Source organism: Zonotrichia leucophrys, chromosome 5 (genome assembly GCF_028769735.1).
Source record: "Zonotrichia leucophrys gambelii isolate GWCS_2022_RI chromosome 5, RI_Zleu_2.0, whole genome shotgun sequence".
NCBI lineage: Eukaryota > Metazoa > Chordata > Aves > Passeriformes > Passerellidae > Zonotrichia > Zonotrichia leucophrys.
Genome location: NC_088175.1, coordinates 938772 through 954492, shown reverse-complemented (window position 1 = coordinate 954492; position 15721 = coordinate 938772). Strand labels below are relative to the sequence as shown.

At 44.5% G+C, this 15721-nt stretch overlaps 1 protein-coding gene across 2 annotated transcripts in view; it reads right to left on the bottom strand.

Annotated features, from left to right (window-relative positions):
* PRKCH (protein kinase C eta) overlaps nucleotides 1-15721 on the bottom strand; it is a 116889-nt gene that overhangs the window by 88077 nt on the left and 13091 nt on the right. The window contains exons 1-2 of one of the 2 annotated variants that reach the window (XM_064713783.1): nucleotides 13026-13124; nucleotides 1250-1313 (exon numbers count right to left, since the gene is read on the bottom strand). In XM_064713783.1, the coding sequence (XP_064569853.1) occupies nucleotides 1250-1313; nucleotides 13026-13070 (109 nt within the window). In that variant the 5' untranslated portion in view covers nucleotides 13071-13124. Of the gene's footprint in view, nucleotides 1-1249; nucleotides 1314-13025; nucleotides 13125-15721 lie in introns of those variants that run through there. The other variant, XM_064713782.1, reaches the window with a different exon arrangement.

Here is a 15721-nt window from a genome sequence, read left to right as displayed (position 1 = left end):
ACCATTCAGAGCCTCCACACTTCCAGCAAAAGAGACAAAAGCAGAATTAAATATGATATTATGAACAAGATCTCTCTGTGTATCAGAGGGAAACCCCTGATTCCTCATGAATACCTCCTTTACCCATGGACTGGGAAAAGTCTGCATCTACAATCAGGCTTGCCATGGATTAAGACATTTTTTGGAAACTCTAAATGTGCCCATACATGGGAACAACCAGACAAGAAAAAACCCACGAGCCACCTTTGATGTTCCTGTTCTGTAAGGCTACACATCCTCAAGAACAACAGAGGAAAGAGAAGTAAATTATTTCCAACATTTCCCATTCCCCTTGGAAAGCAGTAGCTGTACAAACATCTGAGTTCTGCATTTCTCATCTCTGAGACCTTGCTAGCAACATGCTCAGCCACCAGCACAGGTCTGAAGCACACTGTGCATTTATGCTCATGCCCACCATGCTTTAAATGGCCAAGCATGCACTCCTGCACGTGGATACAAATGGGATGTAAGTCAGTAAAAGCACTCCAGTTTCTTCTCTTTCCATCCCTGTCTCTGTCATAGGACATTAAAGCCAATTTCTAACATGCTTTTCATCCCTGCAAGAAATTCCTCCAGGCCTCCCCAGCACACCTTGGCATTCTCCTGCTCTCTGGTTACAAATACAGAGATTTCCTGGGTTGCTCACATGCACACTCATAACAGGTATCACAATAAACAACAGGGACATCAAAACCATCACAACTATAAAATACAGTTACCAAAAAAAAGACTGCCCAGATGCTTTTTGGGGCAGCTGTCACACTAAAAACTTGCAAGCTTCCTGCGCAAAGTGAACCCAGGAAACAGAAATGGTCGTGAAGTAGATGTGAACAATTACAGAACAAAAAGCATCCAGATGTTCTAAACATGTCCCATTTTAAACATGCTCTGCTTTCTCCTCAGCTTGCCCTTGGAGAGGCAGCCAGGTGAAAAGCACCAGTGACAAAAACAACCTGTCTGAAAGGCCAGCTTCAGGGAAACAAACCAGAGAGAGAGAGCACGACCAGCCAGCTCCCCAGGTCTGGGATCAGAGCAGAGGGCACACAGAGCTCCAGCTGCCACCAACAGCCCCTTCCAGATTTCCCCCATCACTCAGGAAACCTCAGGCACACCCAGCATGGGGCCCCTGAAGAATCCAAATGTCTGCACTGCTCTGGAACTGATGGCAGGGACACAGAGCAGCCCAGCTCCAAATGGAAACAGCCCTTACCTTCTGTGAAGTTTCCTGTGAGAGTTATGACAACAAACACTTTGCCTTCTGGCTCCAAATCCACCTGAAAGAAAGCAAAGGAAATGTTAGAAGATTGGTTTCTTTGAGGCAGCAATTTGATAATATTTGAAGGTGTATATATTCTCATGCACACCTTAAATGAAAAAAAATAAAATAAAAATCAAGCATCTGGTGCCCAAATTGTTCAGCATTCAGGGCTACATAAAAAATAAGGAAATTGAGTCCTACGTTTTTCCTGGAAGTGCTGAATAAACTCAGCCTTGCTAGAGAAAATATAATTTTAAAAATATAAAATACAGTTAATAGTGTTCCAATTTGTGAGATACATGAAGCAGGACTAACACTGAATTCTCTGAAATATATCAGTGTGCAGCTGTGTCGAGAATTACACGGATATTTCCTCTCTATTACATTTTATCTCAGTGAAATTGTTTCAGTCTCTCAAAATACCATCATTGCTGAGGCAAATGCTGATTTCTTACATAAATCACCTTTTGGCCTTAAACCATAGGAAATAGAAAATTGTTAGTGCTGTTACCTAAGGACTTCTTGTCGTTTAATCTAAATTAGATAGAGATAGAGATACAGAACATAATTTTAGGGATCAGAGATTCAATCCCAGCATCAGTCAGCCTGTCCTTGAGAGAAAGCATTTCTTGTTTGGTGAGTAGATTTTTCATTTTGAGATACATTTTTAATAAAGGTCTTGCTTTTGGTGTTGTGTTTTTTTTTTTTTTTTCATTTGCCCACTAAGGATTCCTGATGTTTGAGTCAGGCTGTCACACAGAAATCTCAGTTAAAAAACAAAAACAAAGAAAGAAGTAAAAAGGCACACCCTGAATTTACCACAAATTTCAAGGTTAAAATTAGCAAACAGGAGTTTTACACCTCGTGGGTATGGATCACCTGTGCAGAACAGAAATTTTGAAAATGGAGATTTCTGGGGGAATTAATGGATTGCTGATCCAAACCCTCCCTGATCCTCCTGAACAACCACAGGATGATGAGCTCAGGCTGCCTCCTGTGCCCTGTGAGCCCTTTGATTCCTCTGCAGTGAAAACACCCAGCACACCACTGAAACAAACCCCAAAAAATCAACCTGAGCAAAGTGTGAACACCCAGCACATCACTGAAATAAACCCCCAAAATCAACCTGAGCAGTGTAACACCAAAACACTGAAATAAACCCAACATCAACTGGCAAAGTGAAACACCCACAACACTGAAAAAACTCAAATCACCTGAGCAAAGTGAAACACCCAGCACATCACTGAAAAAAACCAAAACCAAAACAGATCACTGAAAACCATCTGAGCAAGTGTAAACACCCAGCACATCACTGAAACAAACCCCCAAAAATCAACCTGAGCAAAGTGTAAACACCCAGCACATCACTGAAACAAACCCCAAAATCAACCTGAGCAAAGTGCAAACACCCAGCACATCACTGAAATAAAACCCCAAAAATCAACCTGAGCAAAGTGTAAACACCCAGCACATCACTGATACAAACCCCCAAAAATCAACCTGAGCTCCCCAGGCCAGAGCTATGGACCACTCCTGATCCAGACATTTGCTCCTGGTTTCTAAAAAACGCTGCTGCCACAACCCTAACAGGCAATAATGTTAAAATACTGAAAAAAACCAAAGGTGAACCCTAAAGAAAAGCCAAACAGCCAAGCTACAAATGGAAGGAAAGCACCTGCACAGCTGTAGGTGGGAGGAGGTGTCTGAGCTGGGCTGACTCTGCAGGGTTAAGGCACAATGCTGACACAGCCCAGAAAAAAGCAGATTTCTGGAGTAAGTGAAGGAGAAGCACAGCCAGCCATACATTTCCCTAGCCCACAATTTGTTGCAGAAGTAGAGAAATCATTATTTAAACTGCTGGGGATTTGTTAGGATGAGCAGAAGAAATATTTTCAGGAAAAAGAATGAGAATCATCTCATTCACAAGATTCCAGCTGTGGTTGTATGGTGCCACACACACACTCCTATCAGTGGGACACAAAACAGGGAAGCTACAACTTCTTGGGAAAATTCTATCAAAATGCTGATTTTATGGACACTACATTCTCCACTAAAAAAAAAATAAAAAATTAAAATCAGTCTCACATGGAAATTTTAAAGCAAATATTTAGTCTTGACTCAATATTAATTTCTGTGCTTGTTTGCACTGCATATTACACTGGTTTCAGGAAGCTGTGTTTGAACAGCCCTCTGTCTCCATTAATATTGAAGACAATTCCCAAATAGATTTCAACTTCAGCAATATCATGCATCATTTTTGCCTAAATTTCAGTTCCCTGGAGAGATGTGCAGCTTTGTAAAGAGATAGTCCTTTCCAAAATATATAATAATATATAATCATGCAAATTGATTTATGGGATACCAATAATTCAGGTGTTATGGGTAAATCCTTACTTACTTAGGTTTCCAAAATCATTCTTCAGTGCTTATGATTTTCCTGCCAGTCTCCATAGAGGATATGTCATATTCCTGGTTTTACACTGACAAAGAGGATCCTTCCTCCCTTCTTCTGACACACAGTATCTCTGCTGGGATGTGGAATAAATCCTGCACTCCTTGTTCAGTCTTAAAAGCAAAGGATTGTCAGGACTCAAGCACCTCGGATGAGGCCAGGGAAACCAACAAAAGCATTACCCACCTTTGTCACAGGGCACAGACAAAATCTGGCCCAAAGTCCTGACACACCTCGTTCTCCATCTCTGCAGAGAGGATTCCTCTGCCCCTAGCACAGCACAGTCCTCTGCCTACAGCAGTCTCACAAAACAGAAACAAACTCAGTCAGAAAGCAATAGCAGGAGATTTATGAGGGTTATAAACAATCTCTCTCCCCTCCAGATTCCAAGATTAAAGACCAGTCAAATCCCCTACACCTACCAAGCAGCTGCGCTCATGCTGTACCACAGTCCAAGAGCACTCAGCCAAGAGGACTTGAGCTACACTCAATGTCTTCTTACAGAACATCTAAGGGGGATCTAATTAAAAATTACAGCTGAAAGGCTCCAAATGAGGCTGAAGCCCCAGCTTGCCAGGAGCTGCTGAAACTTTGGCACACCAACACTGATGGATGCAGGACCAAAGGGGAATTCTTGTCCTAGACAAGGGTTTAAACCAGACAGTCTTAAGGGTTTCTGTAGTCTTAAATTGATAGCAACAGAACAACAAAAGATAATATACCATGAAATTAAATGAAATAATAACAGAGCACAGGGAAAAGTGGCTTTTGGACTTGCTGTGATCTCCTTTAAGGATGAATTTGACCAGCTAAGTAGCAGCCAGCTCAGTACCTGAGGTAACTCTCAGACATGTGGAACATACCCGAAACAGAAAATAACGCCTGACCTAAAAACCTGAAAGGAAAATGCCTGACCACAGAGCTGAGCTGGCCTGAGAAACATCAGCAGCTCCCCTCCACATGCCTGACAGGACGTGCTTCCCACCATCATGGGGACACCCAGAGCCATGGCCACACTCCAGTGCTGGCAGGTGACACCTGTGAGCTGCTCACACTCGCTGGACCCGCAGTGTCCGTGCAGCCCCGCGAGCTGAGCTGGGTGTGAACAGCTCAGGCCCTGGGGGTGACCTCAGGCAGCTCTCAGCACAGCCCCTGGTGCTCCTGCCCCTGCTTCACACCTCAGCAGCACCTTCACACCCTCAGCACCGCTCCCAGCCTTGCAGTGCAGCCACAGCTGCAGCACACGCTGTGGGAAACTCTCCTGACACAGCAACTGCAGCCAGAGCTGGGCATGCAGAACCAGCTAAAACCAGAGACCCACAGAGCAGAAGTCTGGCACTCCACTGTGTCCTCAAAAGGAGGAACTCCTGATATCAGCCCTTGTGGGAACCCAGGACATCCCTCTGGCTGTCCAAGATGGCCAAGACCCCTGCCAGGGGGCTCAGAAGCCCTGCACAGAGCCCAAGATGCCCCTGTGGTTTTGCTTATGACCCCTGGAGCAAGTTACCCACCTTAGATGAAGGTCAGCAAGCCACAACAGTTTAGGTATAATAACAGTGAAGTTATCAGAGGGTGGAAAAGCAGATTTTCACGTTTTTGGTATGGGGGTTCAGGAGGCAAGATGGAGGGATCTGGGCATGTCCAGCCTTTCTCCTTCTTGGCCTCCATCTTCTGCTGTGATGTTGGCACTTACAGATTGGTTCAGAAGCTCACTGTCTAACATAGGTGATAGGCATTGGAAAGTAATTGTAAACATTGTACACGTAGTTTTTAGTATAAAGACATAACACTGCCCTGGGGGCAGGCAGAGTGCCTGGACTGTCCTGCTGAGAGGACCTCGGCAGGACAGGAGAAAATTTTTTACACATAAGATACAATAAACAACCTTGAGACTGAGAAATGAAGAGCCCTGACTCCTCCTTCAAGCGCTGGGCTGGGAAAAGAGACTTTCTAACTTTTCTCGGGGTCACTCTGACTGGTGAGAGACCCCAACAAGCCCTCCTTCAACCTGTCCAGTCACCAAAGCACTTCCAGCACCAGCACCTGCTTCCACAGACAGAGAGGGCTTCTCACCGTGTTGTGCTACTCAACCAGACCTGAGCACTTGCAAAGGGAGCAGCTGCCAAAGGACTGGCCCTCCAGCCATGGAAGGGATAACCCGAGCTGGGCTGGCAGCCCAAGGCCTGGCTCCATGCTGGCACAGCTCCAGGGATGCCAGCACCTCCCAGCACCAGCAAACACCCTCGGGATCCAGCCTCCCAACAGCAGCGGGGGTGGAACACGAGCACCATGCAGATGCCAAGTTTTGCTCCTCACTTCTGCTCTGTTTATCATTTCCCAGCACTGACATTAAAGGCAAAACCCCTACATTTCTACAGAGAAACAGCGTGTCACAGTATTAATCTTGACAGAGTTGATAAAGCCCAAAGTAGATCATAAAATCAGTTTGGGTCAACAAAGCAGCTGATCTTTATTCCTAAAGCAGGAGAGGCTCAGAGAAGCTCAACAGCCCGAAGGCAGCACAGGTGATGCTCAGGGGGAACTCCTACACCACAGCATAAGAGAAGTGATACAGGAATGTAACCATCCATATGTATTTGACACAATCATCAAAGGGTAATATGTACAAAGTTTCCTAATGCCAAAGATCTGGCATGGGATAACTTATTTTAGGGAATCACAAGCTCATGCCTGGAAGGTTTAGTATCAAAGCCAAAGGAAAGTCCTGTTGTATTGGGAGCAAAGAAGAATTATGAAATTCTATGCATGCCTGATGCTGTCACTGCTGTGAGGTGCAGTGATCTCAGAATAAATCAAACTAAACTGGGGGTGTGCAGAATCATATCACTGGCAGGCAGATCTGTAAACAGTCATCACCTTACCCCCTCTCCAGCACTTTCATCCTCAGCCTGGTCCCCCAGGGAAGAACCAGGGGGAAAAACACAGACTTTCTGGCTGGTTTAGAGGTAACTTGGCCAAGTCTTAGCTCACTGGGAGAGGAAAGTGTGCTTATCAGTGTAGTAAATCCTTTAGTCACCTTCAAGGAAATGAAGGCAGCACGTTTGTCCACAGCACAAGGGGTGGAAAAGAGCAACTGCTGTACCTGTGAGAACAGCACAGGATTTTGGCCCAGAGCTAAGCACACACTTTTACTTCTGCTGAACTTCACAGCCCAAGCAGGGAAAATAAGCATTGGAGGATTTTGGCAGGTGAGCTGGAAAGGGGCAGGTAAGGATGAGGAGTTCAGCCATGGCTCCATTACACCTCCCCTGAGAGGCACAGCCAGGACACTGTGCCAGGACACTGTGCTGGGAGTCAGGAACTCCACTCCTAACCCAAAGCACTCACAGGGTGCCCCATGCCTGAACTTGCAGGGATCCTGCTGCTCCATGTGACTTCAAAGGGAGCTGCCAGGGACTGGCTTCCCACAAGGAGGGGCCCCAGTGAACCATCTCACAGAAAAGGGCTGTGCTGACATCCTTCCCAACCACAGGCCAGGTGTTACTGACTCCCCTTCTCTGCATTACAACAAATAAATCAGCTCAGGAGCAGAGCACATGCAGGGAGAGCAAAACAGGGCTCCTTAATCACATGCCTTCACACACATAATAAAAACTGGCCGTGCGTGATTCATCAATGGAAGAGGTTTGGAAAACAAATTCAGAAGGAGGGTAATCTCTCAGGCAACATATCAACACCCAGCTGAAGCATCCACTGAACCTGCAGAGCAGGTAGAGTGAGTTGGCCTCGAGAGAGCCCGGCCTGCCCCGGGAAAGGATGGGAAGAGGCAGATCCAAAGGGTGCCTGCCTGCAAGTTGCTCACTCTCCAAAATCAAGATGAGGTAGATAAGGTGAGCCTCCAGGATGAAAAGATATCTTCAAAACTGAATCTGGCAAGAGCACTACATCTCACAAACACAAGTTTATAAGATTTTTTTTTCCTCCCCTCCCATACCCTAACAGATAATCCAGTCTGGGAAGTGTGATCTGAAGCACATCAGAATCAGTGGGAATGTTTTTATTGTGTTTGGATCAGACACAAAAGATTATTCTGTTTACCCTGGAGCCTAGAACATCCCTCCTACCATTGCTGCCCTGTCCTTCCTTGCCCACAGGCACAATCCATAACCATCCTAGAAGTACAGCCTTTTTCTGAGGCATGTCAGTGCTGACATGGCTTCAAAAACAGAACAGGCCAGACACTTGCAGTGAGTAAAGCAAATATAAAAGCTACCCAGGGACTTCATTAGCTTAATTAAACAAGTAGCTATATCTTTTGACTTCCTACATAATTTTTAATTTTAATTAACAGAACTGCATATGTAATCAGTCATTTGTAGAGGCAATTCCCAAGGCTCAGTCGAAAGAGCTGAAAATTTGGGTTAGGCTAAAGCTGGTTTTTCACATGCCTCTAGTTATTTCTTGTCATCTTTCTTGTTTAAGCTCTTACCAGATCATGCTTATGGAATGTCAGATCTTTCTGTATTTTAATAAGGCAGCACCTCCTTGGACAGGTCAAATAGCAATTTTCTCAGCCAAATACACAGTGTCTGGATTAATCAGTCCCTCTCATACTTTTTGAGGCTGACAGACACCTGTCTATCAAGTCAGACACCTTTGAAAATCCTCAGGGCTGTCTAGTACAAAGGGGATTTTGCATTTCCAGACCAACACATTAAAGTGTTTTTACTACAAACGCACAGCATGCACTTTTTAAGATTCAAATTAGGGTGCCTAAAAAAAAAAAAAAAAAAAAAAGGCAAACACATACACACAACAGGGTATCAAGTATTTTCTTATTACTGCAGAAGCTGGCCAGTGCTCAGGGCAGCAATTCCCACCAGGTGCTGGGGCAGACCTGGACAGCAGTGAGAAAAGCTGCCAATCTCACCTGCAGTCAGCAGGTCCAGGTACCCTGAGTGTTAAAGCCCTCACAGCTCACCTGAACACAGTTTAATGCTCTGCAGCTAAACTCACACATGGGTGGAAAGTCAGTCTCTCTCAAAACTCCCACAACCAGTTATTCCAGCTATTACTGTAATATTGTCATTCTAATTTTTTGTTTCAGGACAGCTGCTTAAAATATTACTTTTGTTTTTGTTCAAGCTGCCTAATTATAAGCTGTGCACCAGCCATGAACAAGTATGCATAACTAATGACTCTTAGCCAATCCTGGACTCTTTAATCAATTTTAGTCTGGTTTCATCCAAGAGATCACCCATCTCTACAGGAGATTTGCAGAGGTGGGAACAAGATTTATTTATCCTGTGAAAATTCCTGCCAAGAAAACCTGCTTGAAGAGCTACAAATATAATACAGATTAAAAAGGAGGTTTCAAATCTTAAAAATAACAAACAACATTTGAAAGTAGGAGCTAGAGCCTGCTCCTATAGTGTTACAGCAATTTATATTGCTTTTGAGAAATAACTCTAAAGCAGTAAATGATTTACAAGTAATGGTTGCAGGAAGATGCTCTTTAGCATATTTGAAAAAAATTTAGTAAGTTATAAAGTTATAAAGAGAGAAACACAGACACAACTGGTTCAGGGACTATTATGTTTTTGTTCTCCTTATATTTTCAAAGAAAAACAACAACAACTCTCCAGGGGGATTTTTTACCTTTTTTCCCAAGTTATGTGCCAGGAGGAAAGGATCCAATTGCCTGTTTATAAATCCCGTGGTACTGAAGTTTTTGAAGACAAGGCACTGATCCCAACAGTAAGAACACACTCCTTTAGAAATTTAAGTGAAATTTAAAATAAAATGGGGGGGTGTGGGTGAATCTGACAATGTCATGCACACACTGGAGTCTGCAGCAGGGGAGAGCTTTCACTCACAGCCTCCTACAAGTGAGGGGCTAGAAATGGCTGGGCTGGTCAATGGGCTGAGCAGAAAATGTGAAGGATGCCCAGACCCTGCCAGTGAGGGTCCCTTTCCTGAGGGCACAGAACATGCCCAGTGTGGGATGACTGAGCTGCCACGAACAGCAAAGCTGCTGGAACCCCCAGTGACAGCTCATGGTGCCAGGGGAGATGCCAGGCACAGAGAAAAGGCTGCTCTGAGCCCCCCTGAGCAGAGAGAAGGGGCAGGAACCCCCCAGCTGCCTCCCACAGCCCGTGTGAAACCAGAATTGTGTGGGCAGGACGGATGCTGCCTTTCCCTACCACAAGCACACACAAGCACAGCTTTAGCTCTGCTGAGCACAATTAAACTTTAATTATTCACCATGCATCTTTGTAACAGCGCACCAAATACCATCATGTCCAGTCCATCACTGTATTTTCCTTCCAACTCCCCTTGTCTTCCTCCTACAGCTAGTTTTTTTGAAGGGATGGGAAGGAAAATCACAGATTACTTTAATTTCCCAAAGGCAAATGCTGACATCAATGCAGGACCACTAAATTAAAGGATGGCAAATGCAGGGCTTCATTTTCAGCTGTCTGAACACTTGATTACAGCAAATCCACCCCTGCTCACATTCAGTAGCTGCTATCAGGCTATCAGCTTTGCATATGCAAGGTATGGAAATCTGCCTGCAGACACCTGTGTGTGCAACTGCAGGTAAAAGAGGCTGACAGTGGCACAGGGTCTCTGCTCAATTTATATTGACCAATAATCAAACAACAAAAAATCTTCTATTTCCATTCAATTAACAGTGACAATATATAAATAAACTTCAACAACCAGTTATTACCAGCAAAACAAAAATCTTTCAGTAGCTGTAGAGCTGCAGTTGCAAAGGAATGATCCTGACAGTTCATGTTTTAGGTCTATCACTGAGCACACAACACAGGAATTGCCCTTCTCTATCTCCAAGATCTGGAGATTATCTACAAGAGTCTTTTCTGTCTCCTACATGAACCCAACATAACTTGGCAGAAAACACAGGAAATTGTGCCACTTTTTCTGTTTACAGTTATAAAGAAATAAATTCATTGACTGGTGCCAAGTAGGCAAGTTGGTGGCACTTCCCACATGGAAACATTCCAAGGGCCATCACAATGAGATGCTGGGCAGAGCTCCCTCAAAGCGATGCAGTGACACAGATGTGCTTAGAACTGAGGCAATGCCCCCCAGGAAGGAAAGAGCAGTGCAAAAGCAAGCCCAGTGCACACCAGAGACCTGGGCTTGGCCCAGAGAGGAACAGAACAGCCACCAGGCAGAAATACAGAAGGAGAAACAAAAATATTGGGCAGAGGAGCAACAACAGTTCTCTCAGTCTTGAGAAGTCATCCAAGGCACAGCACTCACCTTCAGCTTTAATTAACCTCCCTAACAAATCTAGGCAGACTTTATGAATCATTTATGACTTTACATTAAGCAGCACAGTCTGCACATGGTCTGAGGTTCTGTGTCTCGTTGGTTGCCCAGGGACCATCATTGCACAGCTACAGCAGGACAGAATTCAGGGGTAACTTAGGGGCAATCCAGCATCAGACAGAGCCCCCAATATCCTGTTCATGGATCCAACCCAAGGAGAAGGGACCTCTAAACCAGCTGCATCTCTATGCAAAGACCCCTCTGCAGCTGTGTCCCCAGAACCTTGCTCACTCACCTGCTTGTGTTGTTCTCCACTATTCAGTGCTGGGAAATATTTTCTCGTTATTCATAGGCTTTATTGCATAATCCTAAACTTCTGAGAAATTATTCTCATTTGAGTCTCCATTAGGTGTGTCACTATTTTTAAAATATCTTCCTACTACATGTAATTCATTTGGTGTACTGCTGCTTTTCCATTTTTGTCCAATAGCTCTTTCTTCTTTCTAAAACCAGGCCACAGCAGATGAGATCATGAACCATTAAAATCCATTAGTCCTCAAGATAATCCATCAAATTTCTCAGCACCTCAGGTAGAAAGGGGAAAGGTCACAACTTCTCCTACTCCAACCATTTCAGTTAGATACTGAGGAGCCAAATACCATCCTTTTAACAACAGCTAAAAGTTAAGTCCTGGTGCTGCAGCAAAAGGCAGTCTGATGGAAAAGTTCAGTTATTTATGATGCTTGATCACTAATAATTAGCACTGTAAGCTAAAAAAGGAGGATTCTGGAGTGAGATGTGCTCAGCATCTCGATGCCAGGAAGATGGGGTTCCACAACACAGAGGTACAGACGCAACCAACAGCTCTGCACAGGGCCTGATTTACAGACACCTTCCTTCTCCTTCCCTCCCTTCAACACCAAGTGTTGAAAAGACCTTTATTGATCTTTACTGCTCTGGGGACAGCTGGAATCCTAAAAAGTGGATGTAGAAGTTTCAGGAAGGCCCACAGTGCTGGTGTCACATTCCTATGGAGCTGGAAACCAACGTGACAGAGGGAAGGAGCTGCACAGGAGATCGTGCACTCAAAACACACCCCCCACATCCAACCCTTCCCACACATCTCCACCTTTCCAAAGAAAGACAGCAAAGCCCCTCTGGGTGCTGAGCACATCTCACACCATCAGTTTCACAGAAAAGGAAAGCCATGTTTGGGGATGGCAGGAGGAGAGGTAGAAACAGGGATGTGAGTCCTCAAAAACAGACCTAGCTCGCTGCACAGCAGCCACACTGCTTGAAAAGTGCAAGGGAAACCCAGCAAAACCCACAAAAACAACGTGAACCTGGACTCCATACAAGTCCAGACATCAAGAAGAGTCAATTGCTCCAAAGCACCAGAATTCTCAGTCTTTTCAATGACTTTAAAGCCTTGAGCTAAGCAATTGAGGGGCACACACCACCCCTGTCAGCACCATCATGAATTAATTTATGTGCAGGATCAAGTTATCAGCAATATTTCTGGCAAACCCTAAGATTTCAAATGGCATGTCTCAGGGGCATGCCAGTCTTTAGAAGTACAGCTCCCAACACAGCTCATATTCCCACTTACAGTGCTAATCCCATTACTCATCCTTACTGAGGATACAAAAAGGAGAGATTAAATCCAGCAACTTTAAACCTTGGCATGGGCTGTAACACCATGGGAAAGCCCAAGCACCTCAGCTCTGATAATTCTTCCCAGATCTGGAATTAATCACAGTGACTTCCTCCTTCCTCCTCTCACTTCCTCACCTGGCAGTTTCTTAGCACTGAAATTATAAAGCATTTATACCCAGCCAGTATTAATCCACCACAACCCCTCTCCAAGATGATCTGCCCAATGATTTGAGACCGGGAAGAAAAGCAAACTATCAAATATGAGTGGCATGTCACAGGAGAGAACCTGCTTGGGACACAAGGAAAGATGAAAAGAAAGGTTTAAAAGTACTTTAGCCCACATACTCCCTCTCCCATTACCTGCCAGCCACTTATGGGATTGCCCCATCTCCCTGGTACACACATCCCAGAACATCATGTAAAAGCACCAGCAGTTTCTGGCTGCACAGCCAATTAGATACTTCCAAAGGTACAAAAAGAAAAAAAAAAAAGGAGTGCCAAGGCATGCACTCCCCCAGCATTCCTGAAGGTATGATGCTTGCTCCTGCTGTCCAGATGTTACTGCTCATGTCTCTGCTGCAATCCCATGAGGGCCACTGCTGGGAGCCACAATCAAGTCTTCAGGCAGCAAAAAGAATGTAGGTTGCAGCTGACAACACCCAAAAAGGACACGCCACTGCCAACACTTGCTTTGCCAAGTTAGATCATATCCTATTTGTACAGTGGGTTTTGTTTATGTGTTTGGTTTTCTGTTTGGGCTTTTTTTCTTTTTTTTTGGTAGGGATGATGGAAGAATACAATCAAAATATTTCTGTGAAACAGCAGTTGGGAAAAAAAAAGTGCATAGGTGAGGTTTTTCATGAGGAAGGACAGTGGGTTGGACATCAGTACCAAAAATAATAGGAAAAAAAATTGCCCTGAAATCCTGAGGCCAAGCATTACAACAAGAGACAGACTGTCCAAGACCAAGCAATTTTAGTCCTATCAAGTCTGTGATTACAGTTTTCCTCATCTACCTCATGAGAAGATGATCTCACTACCCACTTGTGACCATAAAGTCAGAGCTGTGACTCCAGCACTGAGGCTGAGGCAGGAAGGAGCTGCACAGCCACGGCCTCCAGCCCTCCCCAGCCACCGGACGGTGACGAGCTGCTGTGTCACTGGGACACTGCTCAGCTGACCCTCTGCAGGACAGCAGGCTCTCCAGGGTTTGGTCAACAACTGGAACTGACAGGCAGCTCCTTAGGACCTACCAGCAGCACACTGTCACGTAATTCCCCTTTTCGGTATTTCTTTTTCCCCTTCCAAAGTGTGGTTTCAAGATGAGGAACCACTGTGACCAAGATTTACACCCTGGATTAAATAAACCAGAGGGCTGAGACACCCAGAAAGGGTATGCAGAGGAAAAGGTCAGAACATGGTTGGAGTGGTTTTGCTGACAGGTCAATGGAGAATATAACTTGGGTGCTGACCACATTTCCCATTCAAAACTCAGCATGATCCACAAACCTGCAGATAAACCTTCTGTTCTGCAAACAAAGCTTTTGCTGAGGATTGCCACAAGTCCCAGCACATGGCAATCCTGGGTAAGCCAAGAGCAGGACGGGCTCACTTACAAAGCCAGTCATATTTAGGACAACTGTTGCCATATTCCCTCCTTGACAAATGCTTTAATGTTTTATTTCTTTGTGAATGGAAGGCCTGGCATTTTATCTGTGCCAGAGTGTTGCATGTGTTTTATATACAAACACATATGCTTTTAACTCCAGCACACTAATGTGTTTAAAGTATAAATTCCCTCCTGGAGAAAAGCACATCCCCACCTGGGTGGCACAGCTAATGTGGACCTCATGCTCCTCTTCCTACAGACAAACAGCCCTTGCTGTGTGCAGGGACACATTCCCGTAATTCCCAAAGCAAGATTTTAATCACTCTGGGAAAAGTCACATCAGTTTTAGTCTCCTACCTTAATTCTCACCAGCTGAGGACAGAAATCCCTTGGACAGCATTTATGTCCTCTGAAAATAAAGTCAATTCACTTCCTTCTTTAAGATCTACCAAGCCCTGTAATACAAAGCCAAGAAGCCACTCAGTTCCTGTCCTCTCAGCAACCACCTTGCAGGGAAGTAAATTAAGAGATCCAGGCCCTTTTAATGACTGACCCACATTCAGTGAAGGGAAATATTGCAAACACACTTCCCTAAGAAAGATAAAAAAATACCTAACACCGTTCAACTCCTGATACACTTTACATTGCAAGAACCTGAGATAAGATTACAGTAGTGAGGGGTTTGATGGAAACATTAAAAAAAAATCATAAAACACTTTCATTTGGAAAGGACCTCAAAGATCATCCAGTTCCAACCTCTGGCCATGGGCAGGGACACCTTCCACTAGACCAGGTTGCTCCAAGCCCTGTCCAGCCTGGCTTTGAACAACTGATCCTGGAGTTGCTGACTAGATCTTGGCCGCACCATGAATTTCGACTTTTTGTGATTCTAAAAACTCCTCTTGCAGCCCAGAAGAGTTTGAAAGGCTTCTGGGGCATTACCACACATGAGCAACATAAAACAGGGGGGTGGTTTCAGATACTGAGATAGAAAGTCTGAACAAGTACTGACCCACTGGAAAATTCACAGCGAGAGATGGAAAGATCTGGTACCCTTCAAACACCTACATGTTCTGGCTGTGGCTTTGAAGCAAGCCACAACACTGTCTATTGTAAAGAGCACGGTTCCTGTGGAAACACTTGCTTAATATTGTCAGAGACGGAGGAAGAAGAAATGCTATAGGTGCACAGAATTTTACAACTACCCATTTACTGGCTAAAATATACGCATCTATTCAAAAGAGAAAAAATTCCTTATTGTTAATGGCAAAAAACATTATCAGGCACTGAAACAGCATATTTTGTGCAACTGGAGTAATTTGAAAAAAAAAAAAAACAACCAACAAAACCAGCAAACTCAAATTCCATAGAATGGTTTGGAGTGGACTTAAAGATGATCTCATTCCTACTCCACTGCCACAGGCAGGGATACTTTACCTAGACCAGG